This window comes from Ascaphus truei, chromosome 4 (genome assembly GCF_040206685.1).
Source record: "Ascaphus truei isolate aAscTru1 chromosome 4, aAscTru1.hap1, whole genome shotgun sequence".
Classification (NCBI taxonomy): Eukaryota; Metazoa; Chordata; class Amphibia; order Anura; family Ascaphidae; genus Ascaphus; species Ascaphus truei.
This window is the reverse complement of record NC_134486.1, coordinates 384,039,999-384,067,019: the sequence shown is the minus strand read 5'-3', so window position 1 is coordinate 384,067,019 and position 27,021 is coordinate 384,039,999. Positions and strand designations below refer to the sequence as shown.

At 48.1% G+C, this 27,021-nt stretch overlaps 1 protein-coding gene across 2 annotated transcripts; it reads left to right on the top strand.

The window, feature by feature from the left end:
• Positions 1–6,458: 6,458 nt before the first annotated feature.
• TP53I3 (tumor protein p53 inducible protein 3) lies at positions 6,459–25,724 on the top strand. Of its 2 annotated transcripts, XM_075598474.1 has the most exons (7): positions 6,459–6,632; positions 6,882–6,971; positions 9,690–9,832; positions 12,818–13,085; positions 14,741–14,953; positions 23,454–23,650; positions 25,187–25,724. In XM_075598474.1, the coding sequence occupies exons 2-7, from the start codon at positions 6,965–6,967 to the stop codon at positions 25,367–25,369; spliced, it is 1,011 nt and encodes a 336-aa protein (XP_075454589.1). In that variant the 5' UTR covers positions 6,459–6,632; positions 6,882–6,964; the 3' UTR covers positions 25,370–25,724. The 2 variants fall into 2 exon arrangements, with proteins under 2 accessions (XP_075454589.1, XP_075454587.1); XM_075598472.1 differs by lacking the exons at positions 6,459–6,632; positions 6,882–6,971 and adding an exon at positions 6,780–6,854.
• The last annotated feature ends 1,297 nt before the right edge of the window (positions 25,725–27,021 follow it).

Below are 27,021 nucleotides of genomic sequence, written 5' to 3'. Positions count from 1 at the left end.
TTTGACACCGCGCCATCACATTGCCATGGCAACGCGACGCTGTGTGACACCACGTTGCCGGCCACACAGGCGCGATCGGTGCATTTGCTGGGCGCGCATGCACGGCCGGCAAGCGCCCAACATGCACGAGCGGCCATCAAGTGCCGATATACGCCACCCTACGCCCGGGCCTATGGGGCCTAATGGGAAATCCTCCAATGGGTGGGTCACAATATTCTAGGGGCAACGGGGCAAGGGTCATAAGGGATTTTTATACTCGAAAGCATTTTTATACTCGAAAGCATTTTTATACTCGAAAGCATTTTTCAATTAAAAAAAAACTATTTTTTCTCCCAAGCCATAAAAATATAATTAGAGATGAAGGAGTGTGAAAATAGGACATGCACGGGATGGTGGGCTTAGTCTGGTCCCACTGCAAAATGTGTAGATAAAAAGCCTCTAATTGGGATATAAAATTAGAATTCATATATACATATGTAACGGCTGGACCCCCCTTGTCTGACCCACCCAATCTCACATTGGCCCGTGTGGTCTAACCGGTCCCCATTACAAGGTCGTGTGTGGTGGTGCACCTGCTAGTAACAGGACTCCTGAGTCTCCCGCTTGGTGTTATAGAGGATGGCATCATCAGGACAGGTATCTGAGGTAGTGGGTACGAGTCCAACTTACTTCACGTGCAGCGCCTCCACCTCATCAGGATCTATGCTTCCGCAGGGAGATTGTCCTGGTGAGGAACTCCTTCTCGGTGGTGACTGCCACTGCAGAGTAATCTCACACTCACACAGCGGGGGTATCTTTGAACATGGCATCTTTATTGTAGGTTGGAATGTAGCAGACTGCCCCATGCAGCTGCCGGCTCTAGCCGCACATCTCTCCGTGCTGTCCCTTTGCCAGGTACGCCCTCCCGTATTGAAGTGGGATTCCCTTTCTCCTAGGGAGATCACCACTGCGCCAGGTCCCTGGACACAGTGTGGCTTAGACAGACTTGATTGGTCACTCTGCTACCTCTAGTTACAGCACTAGGGTCACAAAAGTATTCCTCCAATCCCTTATGCAGGAGCATACATTTTACCAGCTGCTTCACACAACTGCTGGCTAACAACAACTAACTGACAGTGCTGTGCCCTTTATACCTCAGGGGGCAGGCACATCTCTGATGTCACTATCCAGGGACTCAGAGCATACAGCCACTCCCTTCCTTACACAGGGCACCACACCAGGGTGTGAGGGAAAACCTCCATAACTACTGTTGGCAGGCCTGTACTTACCAGGACTTACTGCCAACAGGGAAGATGTATGCAGTCATTATTATGCATGGCTACACATAGATGGCGTGTTATGCCAATTACACACGTGAATTCTCTTATTTCCAACTTCAAGCCTCTCTGGAGGACCTGCTATTGTTATGTGGTAACACGTTAGGTTTTCTGCTTTACATCCCTGTTTATTTCTTTGTACCACAAAAGGGATTGCCTGAAAATACAGATAATCACCATATCAGACAGACAACAGATTATCTATAATGGACCTATAACAAATATCCAACACAAATACTAAAAATACCTTATAACTGCTGTATCACACAAAAACAGCAAATGGAATACGTTTCTACAGATCAGAGGCCATGGTAACCAGATATCCCTCTAACATACACTGTATATAATATTGTATTTCTGCCACACCCGAGGAAGGACCCTGAGAGGTTCGAAAGCTTGTAACATATCAACTACTTGTTGGTCCAATAAAAGGCACAGTATCAGACCCCCACTCCCTCTCCCTCCTTTGTGGCTACATGTTTATTTCTTGAAACGGGCTGCAATTATTTGTATTTTCTTCTAGCATTCTTTTTTCTGTAACTCAGCACTGTACTATTATTGAATATTAAATCTACTGTCTTTGCGCCCAAATTGAAGTTTGCACGCTTTTAAGAGTAACTGCATCTTCGGACACATTTTGCTACAATTAGTTGTGTGGGAATCATATTTTTCCTAATAAACAGGGGGCCAAAATCTCTTGAGGTACAGGTAAGTCTTAAACTATCTTTGGTGGTGTAGTGTGACGGTTAAGGGGGAGATATAGCTCATTTTAGGGAGCAGTTGGGGAGATAAGGGAGTCAGCTGAATATGCTTGTCGCCATCACAGGTGTGCCGTTCGTGACAATTACTGTCATATAAAGTGTCACTGAGCTTGAATGCAAGCCATCATAATCTTTATCAATCAGAAATTTTCACATTGGTTTTCATACACTGGGGCCTGATCTGGAGTTAAACATGGATGAGAAAAACAAGGATGTAATAAGTGGATTTCACTGAACAGCTTGGCAGGATAAGTTGTTCATTGGTTTTCTGGGCAGCTTGTTCCTTGGTTTCAAAGTTTGGTGTATTACTCGGTTACTCTCCTGGACACTTTCCAAGCGCATAACTTGTAGCCGCTGGGGGGGTCTCTCTTTGTTCTTGCTGCATTCTTTTTGGAAATTGGATCTTTCGTTCTAAGGTTACACAGTGAAACTGGTAAGGAAGTAAAATAAGTGTGTGCAGCATGAATGTTTTCAAGTACTAATGTATATGTACATAGATTAGTACAGCCTAAGCTGCACATCTATATTATTTGTTCATGGAAGCGACATAATAAACACAAACATTTGCCCAAAAAAATGCATTGCTTGTTAATGTGGTTATCTATACCCTCAATAGATAAACACATAGCCAATCAATGGGCGTCCTAAAAAACCCCCACAATTAAATAAAATACAATCAATGTGTTTCTTACCTTTGCCGGGGTGAAGATTCATCCTCCTCATCCAACAGCAGCGCCAACTCTTCACCCACGACGCTATGATCCTCAGCTTGACGTACGCCAGGAAGCGCAGACGTCCACGATCCTCAGTTGCTTGCAGAGGAAGCCCTGGTATCTCTCTGCAGGTTTAATTCTCCCACGTACCTTGACTGGGACATTTAAACTTCGCAGAGGTTCCGGCACCCGATAACGGGGCCTTTAACTGGGGAAGCAGCAGGTCCCAGGGGCTGAAATTGATGCAGTTCAGCTCCGGAGACCCCTCTGCTTCAATAATATGTTATTAAAATAAAATAAAAGCAGCGCGATCCCCTGTTAGAGGTGCGCAGACAGAGTGACTGATTCTGTCTACTCTCACTGCGCATCTCTTCCAGGCTGATGCAGCCCGGTTGGACTAACACAGCGAGAGTCCCATTCTGAATAGGGTGACCAGATTTTGAAAATGAAAAACCGGGACATTTTTTTTTTTTACATAACAGTTTATTTATTGTAGTACACTTATACTTACTACCATTAGTCCTTGTTACATAGTTGTGTGTGTGTGTGTGTTGACCTCACTAATCGAACAAAAAAAACCCAGATGTGAATGATTCTGAACCCCTTAACCAGTGTCAGGATGCTCCCTCTTCACAATTTCTAAAGCAGCAATCCCGCCTGGGATCTTACCTGATCCGCAGTCCCTCAAGGTACTATACTGGAGGGGAGGTGTTCCCTACCTGTCTTCCGAGGTCTCCCGTGTGAAAGTTGAGTCAGATCTGGAAGAAAGAAGGGTAGGCTACTTCGGTGAAGGTATACGGCAGTTAAGATAAGACAGGGAGGGTGAGAGAGACAGAGACAGAGAGGGTGAGAGAGACAGAGAGAGAGAGACAGAGAGGGTGAGAGAGACAGAGACAGAGAGGGTGAGAGAGACAGAGAGACAGAGAGGGTGAGAGAGACAGAGAGACAGAGAGGGTGAGAGAGACAGAGAGAGAGAGGGTGAGAGAGACAGAGAGAGAGAGAGAGAGGGTGAGAGAGACAGAGAGAGAGACAGAGGGTGAGAGAGAGACAGAGAGGGTGAGAGAGAGACAGAGAGGGTGAGAGAGACAGAGAGGGTGAGAGAGACAGAGAGGGTGAGAGAGACAGAGAGGGTGAGAGAGACAGAGAGGGTGAGAGAGACAGAGAGGGTGAGAGAGACAGAGAGGGTGAGAGAGAGACAGAGAGGGTGAGAGAGAGACAGAGAGGGTGAGAGAGAGACAGAGAGGGTGAGAGAGAGACAGAGAGGGTGAGAGAGACAGAGAGGGTGAGAGAGACAGAGAGGGTGAGAGAGACAGAGAGAGACAGAGAGAGACAGAGAGAGAGACAGAGAGAGAGACAGAGAGAGAGGGAGGGAGAGAGGGAGGGAGAGAGGGAGGGAGAGAGGGAGGGAGAGAGGGAAGGAGAGAGGGAGACACACACACGGGTACACACACACGGGTACACACACACGGGTACACACACTGGTACACACACACACACACTGGTACACACACACACACTGGTACACACACACACTGGTACACACACACAGACACTGGTACACACACACAGACACTGGTACACACACACAGACACTGGTACACACACACACGCACTGGTACACACACACGCACTGGTACACACACAAACACTGGTACACACACACACAAACACTGGTACACACACACACAAACACTGGTACACACACGCACACACACAAACACTGGTACACACACACAAACACTGGTACACACACACACACACACACACACACACACACACACACACACACACACACACACACACACACACACACACACACACACACACACACACACACACACACACACGTACACACACACACACACACACACACACACACACACACACACACACTGGTACACACACACACACACTGGTACACACACACACACACACACACTGGTACACACACACACATACACACACTGGTACACACACAAATACTGGTACACACACACACACACACACACACACACTGGTACACACACAAACACTGGTACACACACACAGACACTGGTACACACACACACAGACACTGGTACACACACACAGGTACACACACACACACACACACACACACACACACACACACACACACACACACACTGGAGTACAGACAGAGGCAGCCACGAGCAGACGGCTCCCCACCTCCCCCTGCACCCCCCCCACTCGCCCATCTCCCGCACCAAGGGGGGGGGGTGGATAGGAGCGCCGGGACGCAAAGGTACACTCTGCCGCCCCCCCCTGGCGGGCAGCCACGGGTTCCCGGGGCAGAATGGGGGGACACCGCGCAGCCACCACTGCCAGCCCCCGCACCCATCTCCCGAACCAAGGGGACCAGGGGGGGAAGGGAGAGCCAGGACAGGAGGCAAAGGATCAAAAACCCACCTCATATCCCCCCGGGCAGGCAGAGGGGGGGAGACACCGCGCAGAAGATCCAGGAGTGGGCAGACACACACCACGTGTGCTCTGCCGTAGGAAGTGGAAACCCCGCCCCCAGGCACCCTTCCTTCCATCCATTCCACATGCCCGGCCTTGGTGAAGGATGATGCTGGGGGGCGGGGCTTAATGTCGGGACGCAGGGGATTGGCCAACAAGGTAGGAAACTGCTGGGGGGGGGGGGCATTAAAAAAAAAATACTTACCAGCCGGGCTGCTGCAGTCTCCTCCTCCGCGCCGCCGCAGACTCGCGCACTGCAGCTAATCACTCATGCACCGCCGGCGATGCTAAAAAAAAACGGGGATCGTGGAGGAAAAAACGGGACATTTCCGGGACACACAGGAAACCGGGACAGCTCTCGAAAAACCGGGACTGTCCCGGCAAAAGGGGGATGGGTGGTCACCCTAATTCTGAAGCAGGGACCTCTGCTGTTGAGCAATTAGTCTGGTCGCGGTGAATCCATGGGCAGGCAGTTGCCAGGCACGTGCCATCTGCAGTTTCCTGGAGGAATAATGAACAATATATCTATCTACATCTGTGCTTCTAGCTCTTTTACCTCTCTGCTGGGCACTCAAAATGAGCAATACAGTATCTCCCAAAAAAACTGTCGCACTGCACCTCCAATACACTTCCAACTCCAAGAATAATTTTAAGGTCTTAACTTCAGAGTCCTTAGTCCCTGTTTACTAGGAAAAATGTGTACAGTAATTAACACAAAACCTAGTGTAGCAAAATGTGTCCAAAAATGCAGTGACTCTTCTGAAAGGTACTAGGTTCAAATTGGAGCCCAATGACAATACAGTACAGTACTTAAATGTAAAGCTGCAGACCAAGCAATATCCTACATGTTTTTAAAAAAAAAAAAAATCAGTTCTGTACTATGAGAAAATACTTGTAGCATTTAAAAAAAAAACCCATCTGAATGACATTTTTAATGTATTATAATGTAATAAGCATTTTTGGTTTCTATAGCAACCATTTACAAAGTCACATCCCCTTCCTCTTGTGAAACAGGCTCTGGCACACCCCTTTTTGAGCCCCGCCCTCTCTTTAGCAGTGCACCAATTGTATCTAGTGACTTCCTGGTCACATGATCTTCCCCACAGAACTTTGCATCTTTGGTCCTCTTCTGCTGCACTGACAGCCATTTAGTGAACCCCCGAGCCGAATCTTCGCCAATCGATCACAGGAGAATGGATCGATCATCAACTTAGCTAATTACTTCTCATTGTGTGGATTGTATTGATACAAATATTAAAAGGAAACAAAATCAAACATTTTTAATACGGCAGCTTGGACTGCTGCTTTAACAGAGCTTCGTGGATCCGGGCCAAAGCCTCAGATGAACTTTCCATAACATGGAAGTAAGTGTATGAATAAGCATAGGACATAGGCTGATACAGGGTAGGAACAAACCATTTAGTGTACTTACTGGCAGGGGGATAAGGAGCTTTCTCACTCTTGGCTGCGCTCAAAGCAGACTTGAAATCCAAAAAGTTACCTTAAATCTTAACTTTGCAGTGTATGAAATATGTGCAGGGTACATACAGTACGTGTATTTAGGAATCCGGCTGGGTGCAGTAGCTGTAAGTATTGACGCCCCTCTGTTGCAGGATGGGACTTTCTGTGGGTTACAATGTAACTGGCTGGGATACTCCCCTCTGCAGAGGCACATTGACATCTCACAGTGATTAGTATGGCAGGTAAGTCACTGATCTGTATGGCAGGTAAGTCACTGATCTGTATGGCAGGTAAGTCACTGATCTGTATGGCAGGTAAGTCACTGATCTGTATGGCAGGTAAGTCACTGATCTGTATGGCAGGTAAGTCACTGATCTGTATGGCCGGTAAGTCACTGATCTGTATGGCAGGTAAGTCACTGATCTGTATGGCAGGTAAGTCACTGATCTGGAGTTCTTGGGGACTTCTGAGGTTTCCTATTTGGGGTGACATGCCTCATTTTTTGGGGGGGTCAAACTTAAGAGAGTAACATGATCTAGTAATGCTGCTTTTTTTTGCCCCCTAAAATGTTATTTCTGTGTGTAATATATAAGTATATCTTCATTTCCATAGTGCCATCCATGTACACAGCGCTTCACAGCAGTAATACACGTGGCATAATAATAATATAACACATGATGGGAATCAGCTCTGCAGACATGAAAGCAACAATAGGAAAAGGGGTCCCTGCCCCAAAGAGCTTACAATCTAAGTGGGGAGATGTGACAGAGACAGTAGGAGGGTGTTCTGCGCCCTGCAAGGGGCCAAGGTCTATACAGTATATATAGCTCTGCAATGCTGTTACAGGTTAATATTTACCAGTGCAACATAGAACAGGGCGGATAATAATAACGAGTAATTCTGAGGACAGTTTAACCCTTTCAGTTCCGGGGATAACCGCGATCACGTGGTCGGTGATAACATAGGGGGAGGGGGAGTCCTCTTCCCACTACGAAAACGAGTCATTATTTTATGACACAGCTGCTACGTGGTGGGGTCCCCGGAGTGGCAGACCCCATAACGTGCCAGCTACGTCTTTGGGCACCCAATGGGTTAGTGCTTCGGGCACCCAGCGAGTGCCGGAGGTGCCAACCGTCTTCGGGGCGCTCAGCAACGCAATCGCTTGGTGTTGCGATCGGATGATGGCGGGAGGCTCCCCTCTCGTGAAGTGGAGGATACATCAGCTCGCTGGAAGTCGTAGAGCCCCGAGAGCAGGGGTGGCCAACTCCAGTCTTCAAGGGCCACCAACAGGTCAGGTTTTAAGGCTATGCCTGGTTCAGCACCGGTGGCTAAGCCAACGAATGAGCTATTGATTGGGCAACCTGTGCTGAAGCAGGGATATCCTTAAAACCTGACCGGTTGGTGGCCCTTGAGGACTGCACTTGGTCACTGCTGGTATAGAGCGCCGGCCCTTATGACACGCAGACAGAACCGCCGACGGGGGAGAGAGCAGAGACAAGTGTCTCTCGCCCGTCGGCTGCGGGGTGCCTGGCCGGCCGCCGCTGCCAGTTAGGCCCAACCTCTGGCGGGGCCCGGCGGCCGGTCCTCTATTTGCCGCCGGGCCCCCGGTTCTGACCCCCAGCTGTGGGCCTCCCTCGCTGAGACCCACACGGTCCCACACAGAGTTTCTGACTTCAGCGCGCGTCGGGCCCCTCTGACGTTGGCGCGCAACCAGAAGCAAGCTGGGCTCAGCTTCCGGCTCGCACCCGCATGAGAGAGCGGCCCGGCGCTCGCGGCGTCAGAAATGCGGGACGGTGTTTGGTGTCAGGGAGGCCCACAGCCGGGGGAGAGCCGAGGTTCGGCGGGAACGAGGGGACCGGCAGCCGGGCCTGGCCAGAGACCATCCCCAAGGTAGGTAAGTTTGTATTTTTTTTGGGGGGGGTGGGGAAATTACCACAAGGGTGCTCAACTCAGGTCCTCATCCTTACCCTTTTTTTTTTAACTGTGCGGTTCTTTGCCCCAGGCTGGGCTGAAAAAGCTGTGTAATGCTGCGGCCAGGGTGGGGAGACGCGCTCACGAGGCGTGACCTCTGCGTCTGCCTGAGCGGAAGCGATTGGCTGTCCTGCTCAAGGCTGGGTCCCCGCTGGCGCTGACCGCGCTCATGCTTGAGAGCGGTGACGTCGCCAACTCTCCAAGCATGAGAGCCGGGTGTCCTGCCTATTTTGTAAGCGCGCACATGGGGGCTTGTTGAGCGTGCTTCAAAGTCTCTTTTTTTTTTTTGTCTCCCCAATTGCCAAGCTTGGGAAAGCGTGCGTGCCTGCGCACGAGCGCACCACATGGGCGAGGACGGGACAATTTAAATTACAGGAACTAAACTCAGCAAGCGCACAGCGCTAGCGTGGACGCAGCCCAATGCGTGCTCGAGCAGGGGGGGGCGTGCCACAGACGGGAGTGGGGCATGTCAGACTGGAGTGAGAAGTGATGTCATATCCTCCGCTCCATCTGATTGGTTTTTGTGACTGCTGTGCTCTCATTGGCTCACCATAGCGCCGGAAAAACAAATTCTGATGTCTCTCCAAGCACAGCACTGCTCCAAGCGCACGTGCGCACGCACGAAGCAGCACTTTGGACGCGTGCTTAAGGTAACCTGTATTTAAACCCGCCGAGCGTGAGCGCGCATGCGCGTGTCTCCTCACACGGTCCGCAGCCTTAAAGTGGACAAGAGGTAAAGAGTGACTCGCTCTGCATATTTCCCAGAATCCCTTGCTTCAGTGGAAGCACTGCATGCTAGGAGAGAATGGGGAGAGGCAGGGTTGCAGACCTGTCTGAGTGTGTGCACAAGGGGTATTTGTATTTGCTGTGCGCTGGAGGGTTTGTCACTTTTGTTTTACCCACCATAACTTTTTTAATGTCTAATTAAATGACCGAAACGTTGGTTCACAGTGATGTTGGCGATGAACTGAACCATTCCTTTCTCGCAGATAAAATGTTGGCTGCCTTTTTTGATGCTCCGGGAGGGCCGGAAAATCTGTACGTCAAAGAGGTAACTGCACCTAAACCGAAGGAAGGCGAAGTACTTATACAGATCCAGGCCAGCGCTCTGAACCGGGCCGATTTACTTCAGGTTTGTAACACACTTTGTAGCTGCTTTACCAGCCTGCCAAAAAATGTCTTTGGTTCATTATCTGATATCCCTGCTTCAGCACAGGTGGCTCAGTCTTTGATTGAGCCACCTGTGCTGAAGCAGGGTTATCCTGCAAACCTGACCTGTTGGCAGCTCTCGAGGACTGGAGTTGGCCACCCTTGATTTGGAGCAGGGCCGACATATTGCTTCCCCTGCAGAAGAAAACAAAATCTAGGGGGAGTAATATTTTAGGAGCCGGTGGGCCCCCCGGGAATTGCAGCTGTCGCAGTGCAGCTCCTGAGACCTCGGTTTAGATCAAAATAATTACCCAAAAAACCCAGTAGCATGGATTGCCGCTGTAGACTTTGCAGTAATGTAGCCACCGAGTTTAAACCTGTAAGTGCCCTGGGACATAGCTACTACGTCACAGGCTGTGGTACCCTGCGTGCTCCAAGACGTAGTAGCCATGTCCCCTCCCCTCCCCCCCCCCAAGTGAATGCTCGTTGTTTTAACGCAGGGGTGGCCAACTCCAGTCCTCAAGGGCCACCAACAGGTCAGGTTTTCAGGATATCCCTGCTTCAGCACAGGTCAGTCATTTTGACTGACCCACTGATTGAGCCACCTGTGCTGACGCAGGGATAGCCTGAAAAACCCTGACCTGTTGGTGGCCCTTGAGACCCTCCGGTTGAACTTAAATTATTTATGACTGCTGCTGTAAGCCCCCCCCTCACTTAGGAAAACCGCAGTGGACCTTATCTGAGAAGATGAAGATATTGTTTCGGATGAGATCCTTTGCAGGCTTCACGGAAAACAGCTCTGTGCTGCCTGCTGGAGGGGAGTGAACAAACAGCAGGTTCTGCCGTATAAACGCTTCATGGCAGACTTCATTCACATTAAAATAAAAACAAAACCAAATTGGTAATCTGCTATAAAGGGCATCGCAAGGAGCTCGCTTTCAGACTCCGTCATTGTGGGGGAGCGCGCCTTTATGAACGAGGTTTGAGGGGGATATGTTGGAGACACACGTTGACGGGAATGTGTACTGTAGAAGAATGCAGTTTGTAAGGAAGAGAGGAGCCCACGGGTGATATCTACCCTAAAATATATTCACAAACGGGAGAATATTTTCATCCAATTTTTTTCTTCCTTCTTAAGTGACCAGTCCGGTGAAGTTTTCAGGCAGAGAATCAGACGGGAAAATAATCGTTTGATTGTATTTACACTGCACAAATAGTCTGAAAACCCAGGATTTAAACAGAAACAGGCCTAGAACTCCCATCACTGCTGTTTAATGTCAGTACAACATAATACACAAGATTAGAGGTAATAATGGACATGTATGTGTATACCAGTATTACCTCTCTGGACATAGTGACCTGGCCGGCTTGGGGGGGCTGCGGGATTTCCCTGAGCAGGGAGAGAGCAGGGCTGTTGCCAGGGGGCTGGGCAGCTTCCTCCATCCTGATTGGCTACATTACCCAGCAGCCAATCGGTAGGAGGTGTCAGGAGCCTGAGGGTGGGGCCAAGAAGAGGAGGAAACCGCATAGAGCGGAAAGAGGTGCATGTGTGTCTCGTACTTTTCACCATTGTGTCCAGTATTTTTGAGACGCCACCTGGCATCCCTAAGTGATACTATTTGGCAGGCCTGCAATGTGGCCGCTTGGAGCCTGGTCAAGGGGTCCACTTGGCTCCTACCTCGGGGTTTATTGTTTTTTTTTGTCGTTGTAAAAAACGTTAATATTTAAAGGTAATGTCAAAGTAATTTTTTCCCTTTAGTTAGGTATTACAGATTGCATGGTGGAAAAAGCATTATAGCACAACCCACTTCTTGTGCACGCAGCAGATTCGGAAAGAGTAGAGTGATTCTGGCAGCAGCGTTTAGGATAGATTGTAGGGGAGACAGGTGAGAGGCAGGAAGGCCGGACAGCAGGAGGTTACAGTAATCAAGACGGGAGAGAATGAGGGTCAGTGTCGGAGTTTTAGCAGTTGAGTAACAGAGGAAAGGGTGTAGCTTTGTGATATTGCGGAGGAAAAAGCGACAGGTTTTAGATACGTTTCGAATGTGAGAGGAGAATGTGAGAGAGGAGTCGAACGTGACCCCTAGGCATCGTGCTTGGGCTACTGGGTGAATGATAGTACTTCCAACAGTAATGTGGAAGGAGGTACTAGGGCCAGGTTTGGGAGGAAGTATAAGGAGCTCTGTTTTTGCCATGTTAAGTTTAAGTCGGCGGAGGGCCATCCAGGATGATATCGCCGAGATGCATTCAGAAACTTTGGTCTGTACAGCAGGTGTAATAAGGTCAAGGGTTGAAAGTAAATTTGTGTGTCGTCAGCATAGAGGTGATATTTGAACCCAAGAGATGTGATTAGGTCACCTAGAGAGAGTGTGTACAGAGAAAAGAGAAGAGGTCCCAGGACAGAGCCCTGGGGTACCCCCACAGAGAGATCAACAGAGGAGGAGGAGGTGTTAGCAGAAAAGACACTGAAAGTACGATGGGAGAGGTAAGAGGAGATCCAGGATAGAGCTTTGTTCCGAATACCTAGAGTATGGAGAATGTGGAGGAGAAGAGGGTGGTCCAGTGTCAAATGCTGCAGAGAGGTCGAGTAATATGAGCAGAGTGTAATGACCTCTGTCTTTAGCAGCATGGTCCTGGTCAAAGGGCTTATTCCTCCCCCCCCACTCCTTGGTTAGATGACGATGTCCTGCGTTTGCATGGAGCGCAGGACGCGATCATACCGGTGAGGAAACGGAGGAGGAGGAGAGTACCTCCCCTTCCGATTTCTCCAAAATGGCCACCGCGGACACGTGACTGTGCTGGAGGGGCCGTGGCACTCAGGCACCACGACACCTCTGGCAATCAAATGATGGTTAGAACCAAAAGCATAACAGAGGATGTCATGAAGCGGTATCTGGGAAGACTGCCCCTTTCCCCTGCCCCGTGGTATTTTGTGACGTTCCCCACCAGACCTATTCCTGTTTTGCAGAGAAGGGGGAAATATTCTCCTCCTCCTGGAGCCAGCGCCATTTTGGGTCTGGAGGCCGCAGGCACAGTGGTGGGGTTTGGTCCGGGCGCTGATGGACGCTGGAAAATAGGAGATCCGGTGATGGCTCTGTTGTCCGGGGGAGGCAATGCGCAATACTGCACGGTACCCGCGGCCCACCTCATGCCAATCCCCCCTGGCATCACCGTAACGGAAGCTGCTGCTGTCCCGGAGGCTTGGCTCACTGCTTTCCAGCTGCTCCACCTTGTAGGTGAGGCTTATTTTACTTGACATGTGGTTATCAGGGCACATGGGTACTAGTAAGAGGGGTGTGGAGGAGACACGCACTGAGCTCACTTACAATAGGTTTCAGGTACCTAATGGAGAAGTAAAGGTGTCAGGTCACTACCAACGTCCACGCTTATATCTGGACTGTATGGTTTTTCCATATTTTAGCTGTCCATATACTAGCATTGTATGTATGTATATCTTTATTTATATAGCGCCATTAATGTACATGGCGCGTCACAGCAGTAATACACGTGACATAATATAAATAACAAATAGTACAAATAACACATAGTGGGAAGAAGTGCTTCAGACATAAAAGTGACATTTAGGAAAAGGAGTCCCTGCCCTGAAGAGCTTACAATCTAATTGGTAAGTAGGAAGAATGTACAGAGACAGTAGGAAGATGTTCTAGTAAGTGTGTCTGCAAGGGGCCAAGGTTTATGTATGAGGTGTAAAGTATCTGCCAGCTGAGCTACTCATATGCTTCCCTAAGCAGGTGTGTCTTAAGGTGGGTCTTAAATGTGAATAGAGAGGGTGCTAGTCGGGTACTGAGGGGAAGGGCATTCCAGAGGTGCGGGGCAGTCAGTGAGAAAGGTTTAAGGCGGGAGAGGGCTTGAGGCAGAGAGAAGACATCATTGAGCAGAACGCAGGTGTCGGGCAGGTGTATAGCGAGAAATTAGGGCTGAGATGTAAAGCATTAGTTACATGGTTAGTATGATAACAGAATACTGCAATAAGACATTTGTGTTGCTTTAGTAAGAAAATTAAGTGTGAACCTGAATGGGCCATGTTACTAAACGGTGCTATTCCAGAAGACACCTACCTGACCATGTACTTGAGCAGACTTCACTGTGTCTCCCGGCACAGAGAGGTGTGTTATGGCAAAGCACTGCTTAGTAAATATGGAACGTAATCTTGTACTTGTCCAGATTAGCATCTGTACTATTTACTGGGTCAGGTATTGGTTGCTGGGCAGATCTGTGCTGCGGTAAAGGGTAGAAAGGTGCAGTGCCAACTAGCACATAAAGCAGCTATCTCCCCCCTCCCTGCCCCCCACACAAGCCTATATAAGATTAACTCGTATAATAAACGCCCCATGAGCATTCCCAGCTCTTTAAAAAGAGGGGGGGGGGGGGGAATACTGCGGCTGAAAGACCTCTACAGTTTAACTTGTCTTATAATTCAATAGCGGTCACATGACCGCGGCGGCCATTTTGGAGAAAACGGAAGAGGAGGGGCCTACCTTTCCTCACTGGTTAGATGGCGTACTGTGCTCCGTGGGAACGCAGGACGTGATCAAACCAGAGCAACGGTCATTATGTAATCAGTACGTCAGAGGGTCCCCGGAGTGCCAGTCCCCCTGACGTAGTAACTCCATCCTGGGGCACTCAAAGGGTTAAAGGGACCGTCCCTACTACAACCGAAGTGAGCTAATGGCATTGGGATGTTTAATAGGTTAAATGTAGGTGACTGTCACATTAAAGAAAAAAAAGTTGTGCAAGTGAGGATTAAAAAAACAAAATACAATTTCAATGTCTCCACATTAATCACATGCGTTGGAGTGTTTTTACAATCTTTACCTAGCCTCTTATAGTTTTCTTGTATTCTAATTGGCGGTTTTCCATCTTTTTAAAGGCAAAGTGCAGAAGGGGGAGACAGTTTTGGTACACGCTGGCGCTAGCGGAGTTGGCACGGCGGCCATCCAGCTCTGCCGATTGGCTGGGGCAGTTCCCATTGTAACCGCGGGGACGCCAGAGAAGCTGCAGATGGCAGAGAAACTCGGAGCGGCCGCTGGATTCAACTACAAAGAGGACGACTTCGGTGAAAAGTGCCTCGAGTTCACAAATAGTAAGTTCCACTTTGTCTTATCAATGACTAATGAGCAGGAACATTTTTAATATGAGTATAACTTATCAATGACTGTTTTCCCCACGCTACACATTTCATGTCACACCCCCATTTTCCTCTTTCTTCTCCTTCTCATCCTTCCAACTCCACGCTGTCCATCTCTTTCCCCCATTTCTCTCTGTGTCGCTGTCATCTGTCGTCCCCCTGGACATACATCCCAATTTTTTGGCAACTTTGCAGCTTTGCTCCCTCACTTCCTTTCTTCTGACACCTACTGTCATACTGGGAGACTTTATCATACCTATTCACAATCCCACTGCCACCTCAGCTGCCCAACTTATCTGTCTAACCTACGGTCTCTCTCAGTCGACCACGTCTCCCACTCACTGCAATGGACACTCCCTTGACCTGGCTTACTCCCGCTTCTACTAACCGCTCTAACACACCCTTTCCTTTCTCATTGCTCTAGACCCCTCCAATTTTCAATATCTTTACAACCTCTCCTCTTTCCCATCTGTAACCTTTCCTGCACAGAAATGGCAACCTCTCTATACAACAGCAGCAACCTCTCTATACAACAGCATATTCTCATCAGCCTTAGACAAGACAGCTGCTGCCACCACAGTCACAGCCGTGGCACACAAGCGTTTCCCGCTACCTCCAAAAGTGGTCACGCACTGCTCAATGTTACTGGAGGAAATCCCGCTCTAAAGCCGATTTCCGCCACTATAAATTCCTACTCTCCTATAACACTGCCCTTTCCAGGCAAACCTACTTTTCTTCTCTCATACAAACTCTGTCCTCTAATCCTCAATGCCTGTTTGCCACCTTCAACTCCCTTCTTTGCCCAACCGCACCTTCACCCTCTTCCTTCCTCACGGCCCAAGACCTTGTCACCTACAGTACTTCACAGATAAGATTGAGTCCATCAGACATGACATCTCTTCATGTAAAGCTCAACACGCAACCCCTATCACCTCGCACACCTAAATCCACTCTCGGCTCATTTTCCCCTGTGACTGAGGATGAGGTCTCCATGCTCATCATCATCCCACCTTACAACATGCCCCTTTGATCCTATTCCCTCACATCTCCTCCACTCACTCCCTCTTTAGCACACAAAACCCCACCGTAACTACCTTTTTAACCTCTCCGTCGCCTCTGGCAAATTCCCATCTTCTTTGAAACATGCACTCGTCGCACCCATTGTAAAGAAACCCTCTCTTAATCCAGCCTCTCTGTCTAAGTAACTACCACCCTATCTCTTTTCTCCTCTTTGCCTCCCAGCTACTTGAGCAACTTTTATACAACTGCCTGACTCTCTCCTCCAACTCCCTGCTTGACTCTTTGCAGTCTGGGTTCCTCTCTCTATACTCCACCGAGACGGCACTAACAAAAGTGTCCTACTCACCGCAAAGTCTAAGGGTCATTTCTCCTTACTAATTCTCCTTTATATCTCTGCTACCTTCAGCACTGATGATAACCTCTTTCACTTGAACACTCTCCAGACCATTGGCCTCCATGATGAAGCCCTCTCCTGGCTCACGTCTCATCTCTACAACCGCTCTTTTAGTGTTTACTTCTCTGGTGTCTCCTCTTCACCCACTCTTTGTTGGGGCTCCACAAAGCTCTGTCCTTGTACCTCTGCTCTTCTCACTGTGCACCTCTTCTCTCGGTGAACTAATACAATCCTTTGCCTTTCCATGTCATCTCTATGCTGATGACACCCAAATCTACCCCTCCCTCTCTTTCTTGCCCTGTGTCACAACCGTCTCTCTGCAATCTCCTGTATGTCCCACCATTACCTGAACCTTAACATGTCCAAAATAGAATGCATCATCTTTCCCCCCTTCCACTGCCACCCCTACCCCAAACTCTCCCTCACTGTAAATAATACCACAATCTCATCAACACACCAAACCCGCTGCCTAGGGTTATCTTTTGTTTCTGCCCTCTCCTTCATTCCTCATATTGAAGCCCTCAATAGGCCCTGCCGCCTTCACCCTTTTCATCATGTATGTGAGTGAGTCATGATGAAACTAAAATCCTAATACGCTGACTTATCCTATCCCACCTTGACTACTGCAACCTTCTCCTAGCTGGTATTCCCCTCGTCTGCCCGTCCCAACTCCAATCCATCCAAAATGCTGCTGCCAGACTCCTCTACCTCTCTCGGCGCTCTACTTCTGCTGCGCCAATACACAAATCCCTACTCTGGCTTCCTACATCCTCTAGAACAGGGGAGTGCAAGCTTTTTTCCCTGCCGGCTGCCCCCCTCTTACCTTCGATCCGGCATCTGGACGTCATGTTGCTATGGCGTCATTTGACGCCACGTTGCCATGGCGACGTGTCTCCAGAAGCCGTCTGAGGCAAGGTAAGTGCAGTTTTACGGAGGCCTTCCCCGGCACTTCATTTAAGCGCCTTCGGGATGCTCGCGGGGTCTCTGTGAACACTGCGCCCCCAGCAGACAATCTCGGACGCGCCCCCCAATTTGCGCACCCCTGCTCTAGAATGAGATTTAAAACCCTAGTTGTTACTTACAAAGCTCTCAACAACGCTGCCCCCCCCATTACAGCTTATCCCTCGTCCCAAAATGTATTACTAAAGGCCCGCTCTGTTCTGCCCACGACATCCGCCTTTCCTCCTGCCTTATTACCTCCTCTCGCTCCCGCCTGCGCATTCTCCCGTGCTGCCCCCTCTGTCTGGAATGTCCCACCACGCACCATCTGGCCCTCCCCCAGCTTCCAGATGTTTACAAACTCCCTGAAAACTCACCTTTCCAAAGAGGCCTATCACGCGTTCCCCTAACATCCACACCCCCAAACCTGAATAGCTCCAGCAGTGCGGCCGGACCATACTCCGTCCCACACTGGGCAGCCGCTTTATCTTTTCCTTCAACGTTGCCCCATTATTCCCTGTAGCGTGTGCACTCGGGAGCAGGGCCCCCTTTACCTTCTGTATCTGTTTGCGCGCGCCTGTCCTTATTTCTACGTGCACGCCGTATTATTGATGCCATTGCGGTCACTCTGTACCGCGCTGCGGAATATGTTGGCGCTTTGCTAATAAACGGTGATAATAACGATGACTAATAAGCACGCGATGTAATACGAGTGAACGCTTTAGATTTAGTTTCGTTATTACGTGCTCTGCGCTATTCTGCATCACCGCGCCGTTCTAGAATGAAGACAAACGGCGGCGCACAGCAAAAATAACTCCTCGGGGGCAGGCAGGTGTAGTAAGAAAAATGTATTTATTGGCACATAGAGTGGATAAAAAACACTATTTTCATTCATTCAAATCAGCTGCTGCATGTCACTTCCTGACTGTGTTGTGTTGCTGGTTTTTGATGCACTGTTTGAGTTTAGTACTTAGTAAACTCATTATCTGCAAAGCCGTTGTAGTTACATTTCCCCTTTTTCATTTCTGTGAGGGGGGAAGCATAAATGTAGGTGAAATATTTCAAATATACAGCGAGTCCTCGCTTATCCGACGGAATGCGTCCCGCAAACAGCCGGCGGATAACGGACAGTCGGATTGCGGGTCCCATGTTAAACAGGGGTTTCAGTGTTTAGAGCAGTAAGGGACGGAATCAGACATTTGCTCGCAGTTGACTCACCGCGACCATGTCTCCGCCGGCGTTTGGCCACAGAGGGATCTCTGCCGCAGCCGCTCCACCGCTGGACAACCAGCCCCCAGACCCTTCACGAAGGTTTATCAATTGAAGTCCAAATCAAAGTTAATTTAAGAGTTAATTTAGTGATTAGGTTTGTAGGGTAAGGGGTTAAGTTTTTATGGGTAGGGGGTACATTTTTTAGGGTAAGTGGTAGCATTAGTATGAGGGGTTAAGGTGAAGGTTTTTACGGTAAGGGGTAAAGTTAAGGATTTACCTTGGCGATACGGACGGCGGGGCGAGAGGTCCCGGAGGCGAGGTGAGTAGCGGTGAAGATTTGTTCGCGGTATAACGGCCTAGACTGGTAATGGATAAGCCCTCGGTGAGGAGTGAGCTGCTATCTTGGGGGAGATGATGAAAGGAATAGATATTAGTTGGGGTGTAGCTCGGGATATGGCATGCACAGGGATTGCAACATCCGCCCTGCAGAGGTAGTAGAGAAACACACAGCCCGGAAGAAGAAATCCCAGGAATAGCCCCAGCAGGATCCTAAATGCAAAGTAAAAACCGGAAATCACGTACCGGCACCCCATACTAACTCGGGAAGTAGGGGGTCCCCGAGGCTGAAATCAACTTTGTTCAGCTTCGGAGTCGCCTGGTCACGCACACTATGAATACAAATAAAAAGTAAGCAGCTTCATTACCTTAGCAGCTATCCGCTAAGGTAATGATTTTTTATTGGGGGTGGCGGGGATGTTTGATACTAGTGTGAGGGAGCAGGAGTCTCCTGAGCTGAACAAAGTTGATTTCAGCCTGAGGGACCCCCCTACTTCCCGAGATACAGGCCCCGGTATGGGGTGCCGGTATCCCTCTGCTTTGTTTAGATCCCACGGTCACGTGACCCACAGGATTTTAACATGGGGATACCGGCACCCCTTAACGGGGCCTGTAACTCAGGAAGCAGGGGGTCCCCGGACCTGAAATCAATGCGGTTCAGCTCCGGAGACCCCCTGCTACATTACTGTAATGTTGAAATTTGAATAAAACCCCTGCGATCGTGTGTGAGAGGCTCGCAGTTAGAGTGACTGATTCAGCCTCTTACTGCGCGTCTATTTCATAAAGGCAGACCATGGTCGGATTCACACAGCAGGAACCCCTGCTGTGTTACTCCGGCGGGCCATTAGTCTGTCGCGGCGCAACTCGCAAGGATCTCGGGCATATACCGAAATTCCATTTGGAGATTTGTTCGAATAATGGCCGTTGCATCTGTAGGTGTTACAGTAAGTGGGTAACATTGCCCTGTTAGATTATTTGCTACCTTTACTGTAGGTAGTAGGGGGACCTACAATCTTGATTAATGTAAACGTTAGAGAAACTGTACTATAGCTCCTCCTTTTTATCAGAAGGCCGCCAAAGGCCCCCCAACCTCCTCTCCGGTGCTGACGCAGTGAGTGTAAGAATACTGGAGACATGACACTCAGATTAAGGCTTCTATTATATTCCTGCCTCCCCTTTACGTGGTTATTCAAGTCCTGACTTAAATTGAAGTTTTTTTGTTTTTTCCCCCCAACTATTTGTATTTGTGTTTTTTTCAGTTATATTCAGGGTGGGTGGGGGACAATAGAACCAACATAATTCAATTGAATGGTAGTTTTTGTCCAATAAGAGTGCGATCTCCCGCTTCAGGGCATGCAAGGGTGGCGACGTGGGCAACGTGGGCGATGAGGTTCTGATGACCTCAAGTCACTTTAGCAGAACCATGTTCTGCCCACGCCCACCGTTTACACTGTTTAAAGATATTGCCATGGTACAGTGTGTGCACCACTTGAGTACATTAGTCTGCTATCTCTGAACCATCACTGATTACGTTGGCTCACTTGGCATGTAAGTGCCACTTACGTGTGTAGAACACTGTGGGTTATTTATTATGTGCTTTGTTCTGTCCTGACTGTTCCAGTAATTAAGGAACACAGACCCCTTCCCTTTGTCAGATTCAGACCAAGAGTGTTTTTGACGAGTGTTATTCCTGTATCACAGTGCAGTCTTCCCTGCTGTTTATGTTGGCTTCCTGCAGGATGTATAAACCCACTGCATTTTCAATGCCTTATTTTCATAAGTGCGGGGAGTGCCCGTTCTGTTTCAGCCTTTTATTTGTCCTTTCACAAACAAGTACAAATGTACATACAGTATGTTGTACAAATATTTGTACTCTAGATCAGAGGGCGGAGCCTGTGCACACCCGAGCCCTGATACACATTTTCCGCACAAGCTGTGCTTGTATGGGGGGATGTTATCTTGAAGTTAGAGAAAACAGCACGCGTGGGATCTTGGACTCCAGTGCCCTATTGTAATTCTGAAGCTACTGTAGAAACACACGGTATAGAGGTGACATCTACTTCTCACTGTGACATATCGGCAGCCTTGAAGAACACCTGTATACCTTTGAAAAAGCCCAATTTGCGGGTGAAACGCGTTAGAGGGGCAGGGGTATGCGTCCCCCCTCTTTTTAACCATGCTTCATTAAAGGATTTGTTATACAGCACAGTCCAGCTTCAGCAACTTTTTTCTTCTGCATTGTGGTGCCCGCTGAATTGCCTCTCCTCACCGGAACAGGTACACTTCGTCTGTATACCTTTCCCTCTGACGAGACACACTCGCTCACCTGTCTTCCTAATACACTTGCATTCGCTATTTTGTTTCTGTGTGTTTACTAGCATGCCATTTAAAGTGCAAGTTATATATTTATATACCGGTGGTGATCAGCAGGCTTGACGTGCCGACCCTTTGATCCTGCAGTCCTCAGTCAGTGGTACTCCTCCCTTTCGCAAGAAGTAGTCATCAGAAATCTGACGTGCCACATGGGGTATGTAATGCATTGCAGAGCAATGTGTCTCCGGCTGGAACGCTGACCGGTCCTGCATCTCAAGGTCACCCTGGCACAGTGGCCCTCAACACCTGCCCGCACCCCTCCCGTTCTCCTGCTCAACATCTTCCGCCATTACTTCCCACCCCATGCTCATCATGGAGCCCCTGTGGGTAGTGGCTTGACTCCTTACTGGAATACTGGGCTCTAAAATGCCTCTGGGCAGCCCCATCCGACAGTGAAGGGGTTAATGGTAAAACAATGGGGACATCGTCTATATGACGCTGCCGCGTTGTGTATTCATTGGTTCTTATTGATCCTGGAAAACTGCAGGTGTTGAAATGGCCTTCGTGTCAGTTTACAAATAGCTGTGCACGGGTTCTTCTTCATGCTGCAGTACAGAGGTGCGAACGCCCTAAGGGAATGAATAAACGGGCTTCAGCGATTTGATGCAGAACGGAGGTAATACTTTCTCCAACCCGTGCCAAACCTTCCAGGACAGTGTTCAAATAGATATATATATATATATATATATATATATATATATATATATATATATATATATATATATATATATATATAATAAAAAAAACACAGTGTAAACTATTTAATGCTAACATGGACAATAAATTAAAAACACTTACAAGATGCCAGATTAAACCAGGACACAACACCCAATGCTTGTTTGCTCTGGCATCTTGTGTGTTTCATTTATTATCCATGCGTGTTAGCATTAAATAGTTTACACTATGTCCTTTTTTTTATATACAGCATAAGGGAATTTGACTATTTGAACTTTGTCCTGGACGGATTGTCACTGGATGGAGAACGGGGATATTACTACCTCCATTGTACATCACATCACTGACGCATGTTTATTCATTTCCTGAGGGTCTTTGCACCTCCGTAACTTTTTAATATCACTTTAGGATGAATGAGGAGACCGCAAACTGAGAGCAGCATCCCCCACAGCAGGGGTGCGCAAACGCTTTGTCGCGCGCACCCTCCCCTCCTTCTTACCTGCTCTCTGGCATCTCCTTCTCTGCAAACGTCGCTGCGTCATGTGACATCGTGTTCTCATGGCAACGCGTTATCATGATGATGCAGGAGGAGAAGGCAGGTAGAAGGTAAGAGGCCGTTACAGCGGCCTCGCTCTCTTCCCCTGGCAATCAATGTAAATGTTGTGGGGAGAGCGCAGGGCCTCTGTAAGCCCGGGACTCGGTTCGATGCCCCCCAGTTTGCGGACCCCTGCCCTACAGGATATGTATTATCTTTTATTTTGCACATACTCCAGTATATCTGTTGTGCTTTTGCTTGTTGACATCCTGCTACAGTACATCTGGAGCAGAGTGAGGTCCCGAAGCTTGTGGACAGCTATATCTGTGAAGACCTCTCATTTTGCTTCTGTGAAATGTGTCACAACCTGCACCAAACTTGAATTTGAGCCTGATTTTAAGTACTATTTACTCTTCATTGAAGCGACCAGACTATTAAAATGTGGGTATTTCGCTGCTTATCTTTTAACTTGGGATTGGCCATTTTTCGAGTCCGACATGGATCTAGCCGCCTGGTGGGATTTGAGGACCACGGTTGTGGCCCTCTGGTTAAGCTCCGTGCTCTGCTGTGGCAGCACGTAATGCGTTGGGCCGTGTTTCTAGTGGCCGCGCGCGCGACGTCACGCGCGGCTGTCGCTCGTGCAAACCATGCACTGTGCAATTGTGATGTCGCGGGAGGCGTGGCCGTGACGTCACGTGAACGGTTGGCCCTCATTGGCTGAACCACACACACGTGACCTGGCCATCACGCGACAACCACAGAATTTTGTCTGGCCGAGAATCGTGGTCGCGCTTCATCACGCGCGCGCGCGCTCCATGGGCGGCCTCGTAGAGAAGAGGTCTGTTGCTCGTGCCGCGTATGTGCGCGCTATCGCTGCCACTCTAATCGCGGCCTTAGACGCAGTTTTCATGCGCATAATGAATAACTGTGTGCACATGGTTGCATTGGACATCATTACTGCTTTATTGCAGATGTTGGAGCAGACGTCATATTGGACTGCATTGGAGCATCGCACTGGGAGAGGAACCTGAAGTGTCTGAACACCGACGGCCGCTGGGTTGTGTATGGGCTGATGGGCTCCGGGGAGATTCATGGGGACCTGCTGGCAAAGTTGCTTTGGAAAAGGGGGAGTCTCCTGGGCAGTTTACTGAGATCTCGCTCGAGCAAGGCAAGTGGGCACCTGTGATCTGCAGACATTTAAATAGGTAGAAAAAAATCAAGAGACTAAAGGATATCAAAAGCCTCTTGTATGCACAGATGCAGCAGGTTGCAGCACTTTTACATTATGTATGTATGTATGTCTTTATTTATATAGCACCATTAATGTACATAGCGCTGCACAGCAGTAATACACGTGATAATCATATAAATAACAAATAACACATAATGGGAAGAAGTGCTTTCAGACATAAGTGACATTTAGGAAAAGGAGTCCCTGCCCCGAAGAGCTTACAATCTAATTGGCAGGTAGATTGAACGTACAGAGACACAGTAGGAGGGAGTTCTGCTAAGTGCGTCTGCAGGGGGCCAAGCTTTATGTATGAGGTGTATAGTATGAGCCACGGTGCTACTCATATGCTTCTTTAAGGAGTTGGGTTTTAAGATGGGTCTTAAAGGTGGATAGAGAGGGTGCTAGTCGGGTACTGAGGGGAAGGGCATTCAAGAGGTGTGGGGCAGTCAGTGAGAAAGGTTTAAGGCGGGAGAGGGCTTTAGACACAAAAGGGGTAGACAGGAGATATCCTTGAGCAGAACACAAGAGTCGGGATGGTGCATAGCGAGAAATTAGGGCTGAGATGTAAGGAGGGGCAGAAGAGTGTAAAGCTTTAAAAGTGAGGAGGAGAATTGAGTGTGAGATGCGGGATTTGATCGGAAGCCAAGAGAGGGATTTCAGGAGGGGAGACGCAGAGACAGATCTAGGAAAGAGTAGAGTGATTCTGGCAGCAGCGTTTAGGATAGATTGTAGGGGAGACAGGTGAGAGGCAGGAAGGCCTTATTATGGTGTACTGTATGTATGTTACTGATTCATATATACAGACCAGCCACAGAGAACAATAGTGTCTGCGCTCCTGGACTTGGATATGCCGAGGTTTTATGTTGGATACATCCAAATGAAAGATGAAATGCTTCAGTGTGCAGAAGGAAAGTAGGAACACATTTCATAAACGGAATAGTGTAGTAAATAGGTAATAGTATTATGTAAAAAGAGTATAAACCACAGTTGTAAGGAATAGTGCTACCACCCAGTACCATTACACACATTCACTGGGGCATTTAGTATCATTGATTTTATTAGGTGCCAACATATGCCTCAGCGCAGTACAATGGGTGAGAAAGATAATGTAATACTTTACTAGGTTATATTACTTTAACATTAACACACAGTGCAGGGGGGCTCAACTCCACTCCTCAAGACCCCCCCCCCCCAACAGGACAGGTTTTAAGGATATCCCTGCTTCAGCAAAGGTGTCTCAATTAGTCCCTGATTCAGCACAGGTGGCTCAATCAGTGGTTCAGTTTTCAACCGAGCCACTGATTGAGCCACCTGTGCTGAAGCAGGGATATCCTTAAAACCGGACCTGTTGGTGGCCCTTGAGGACTGGAGTTGAGAACCCCTGACATAGTGGTACAACCGTTCGATCAAACCCGGCCCCAAACGATAGCACTGAGAAGTCGCTAATATTGGTCTGTTCTGTGTGTGTTGCAGTACAAGGGGGAGCTGGTAAAAGCCTTCACAGAGCAAGCCCTGCCTCACTTCACCGCGGGAAGCCCCGTTCAGCTGCAGCCGGTAGTGGACAGCGTGTACCCCCTGCAGAAAATCACTGACGCGCACCGGCGCATGGAAGACAACAAGAACACCGGCAAAATCGTTCTTCAGATCCCTCTGTGATACTGAAACCGCAGAGAAAACGGCCACCCTTGTTTTCTTTTAGGATGGGCTGAGGTTTATAATGGACAGGGTTATCATCTCTTTGCAATGCGTTGTTGGCGCCTCTGGTTAATGTGTTACACCTGTAACCTGGAAAGCTTTTACTTCCGTCGGCTCCTCCCTTTTGTGTGATGTCACTGTGTCTTGAGTAGGTTTTCCCCTCTCCTTCCTCCATTTTGTTTCTCTCTGATAGGGAGAGTGGTTCTGCTGACATAATCATGGCGCCAAACCAACTCATACTGGCAGCGCTCTCACAATATAAGGCAGGGGTCTCAAACTCCGTCCTCAAGGGCCACGATCAGGCCAGCAGTTATGGATATCCCTGCTTCAGCACAGGTGGCTCAGTCAGTGGCTGTGTGACTGAGCCACCTGTGCTGGAGCAGGGATATCCATAACAGCTGGCCTGATCGTGGCCCTTGAGGACTGAGTTTGAGATAAAACAAAAATGCCCAAAGCTACTTCCATTGTGACAAAAATACACAGTGCAATACCTATATATCTCTTGTAAAAAGGGTCATTTAGTTTAACCCTTTGGCCAAAGCGTCTTAAGCCTGCTGCCACTTACAAGGCATGAACCTGAACTGAGTTTGAGATCCCTGATCTAAGGTCTCTGCTAAAGAAATAAAATACAGTATACTGTATGTATTTCAGACAATCCAAAAAACATTACATTTGTAAGTTGTTCAAAGAAATATTCTTTTGTTGTCTAAGTGGGATCGTCCCTTTTTAAAATGGGATTTCCGTGACGTGGTTTGCAGGCTTAAAATATTTTGGCCAAAGTATTACACTAAATGGCCCATATTTATAAGGAAAGAATATAGATAAAATACATATTAATTTGTCAAGTTGGATGTAGCATTGTGGCCCTTTTAGACTCTTGTAATATTCAAAGCTGCCTTAAAGCAATCCTCCATAAGGATACAATCATAAATATAAAGTAATATACATACAGAAATAGTATAGTCTCAATGTTTACATACGGTCCTACACAAAAAAAAGGGGGGTTGGGGGTAGAAAAAAGAAAACGTTGTGAGGAATAAAAATAATAATAATAATAAAAAAATAATAATAATTTAAAAAATAATATATATATATATATATATATATATATATATATATATATATATATATATATATATATATATATATATATACACACTGTATAGAAATATACAATACAATAAATGACACAAACCGCATTACAAATAATATAGTTACATAGTTTAACTAAGTGACCCTCGCTTATGAGAAAAGAACAGATACGTATTGTAACTGTATGATTTGTCATGTTGGATGCAGTATCTGGGCTCCTGCCTTCTGTTTAGACATTGTCACATACCCAGGAGCACTCCTCTGACATAAATCTGTATGGTGAGGTGGCTCGGGGTTTAAGCTTACAGGGGTTGTGTGAATAAATTACACAAGTGGGGTGTTTTTTCCTCCCCTAAGGCAGCACCCCTTTCCAAGGCACAATTATCTCAAAAGTCCCATTGTGACGCAGCCCGTCGTCACACAGTAACATTTTTAGTTTTCTTATAAAAATGTCATTTACATAAAGAAGTTATTGGTGTTTCTCGTGTCACTTTGGCTTCGTTAATTACTGACGCGATGAT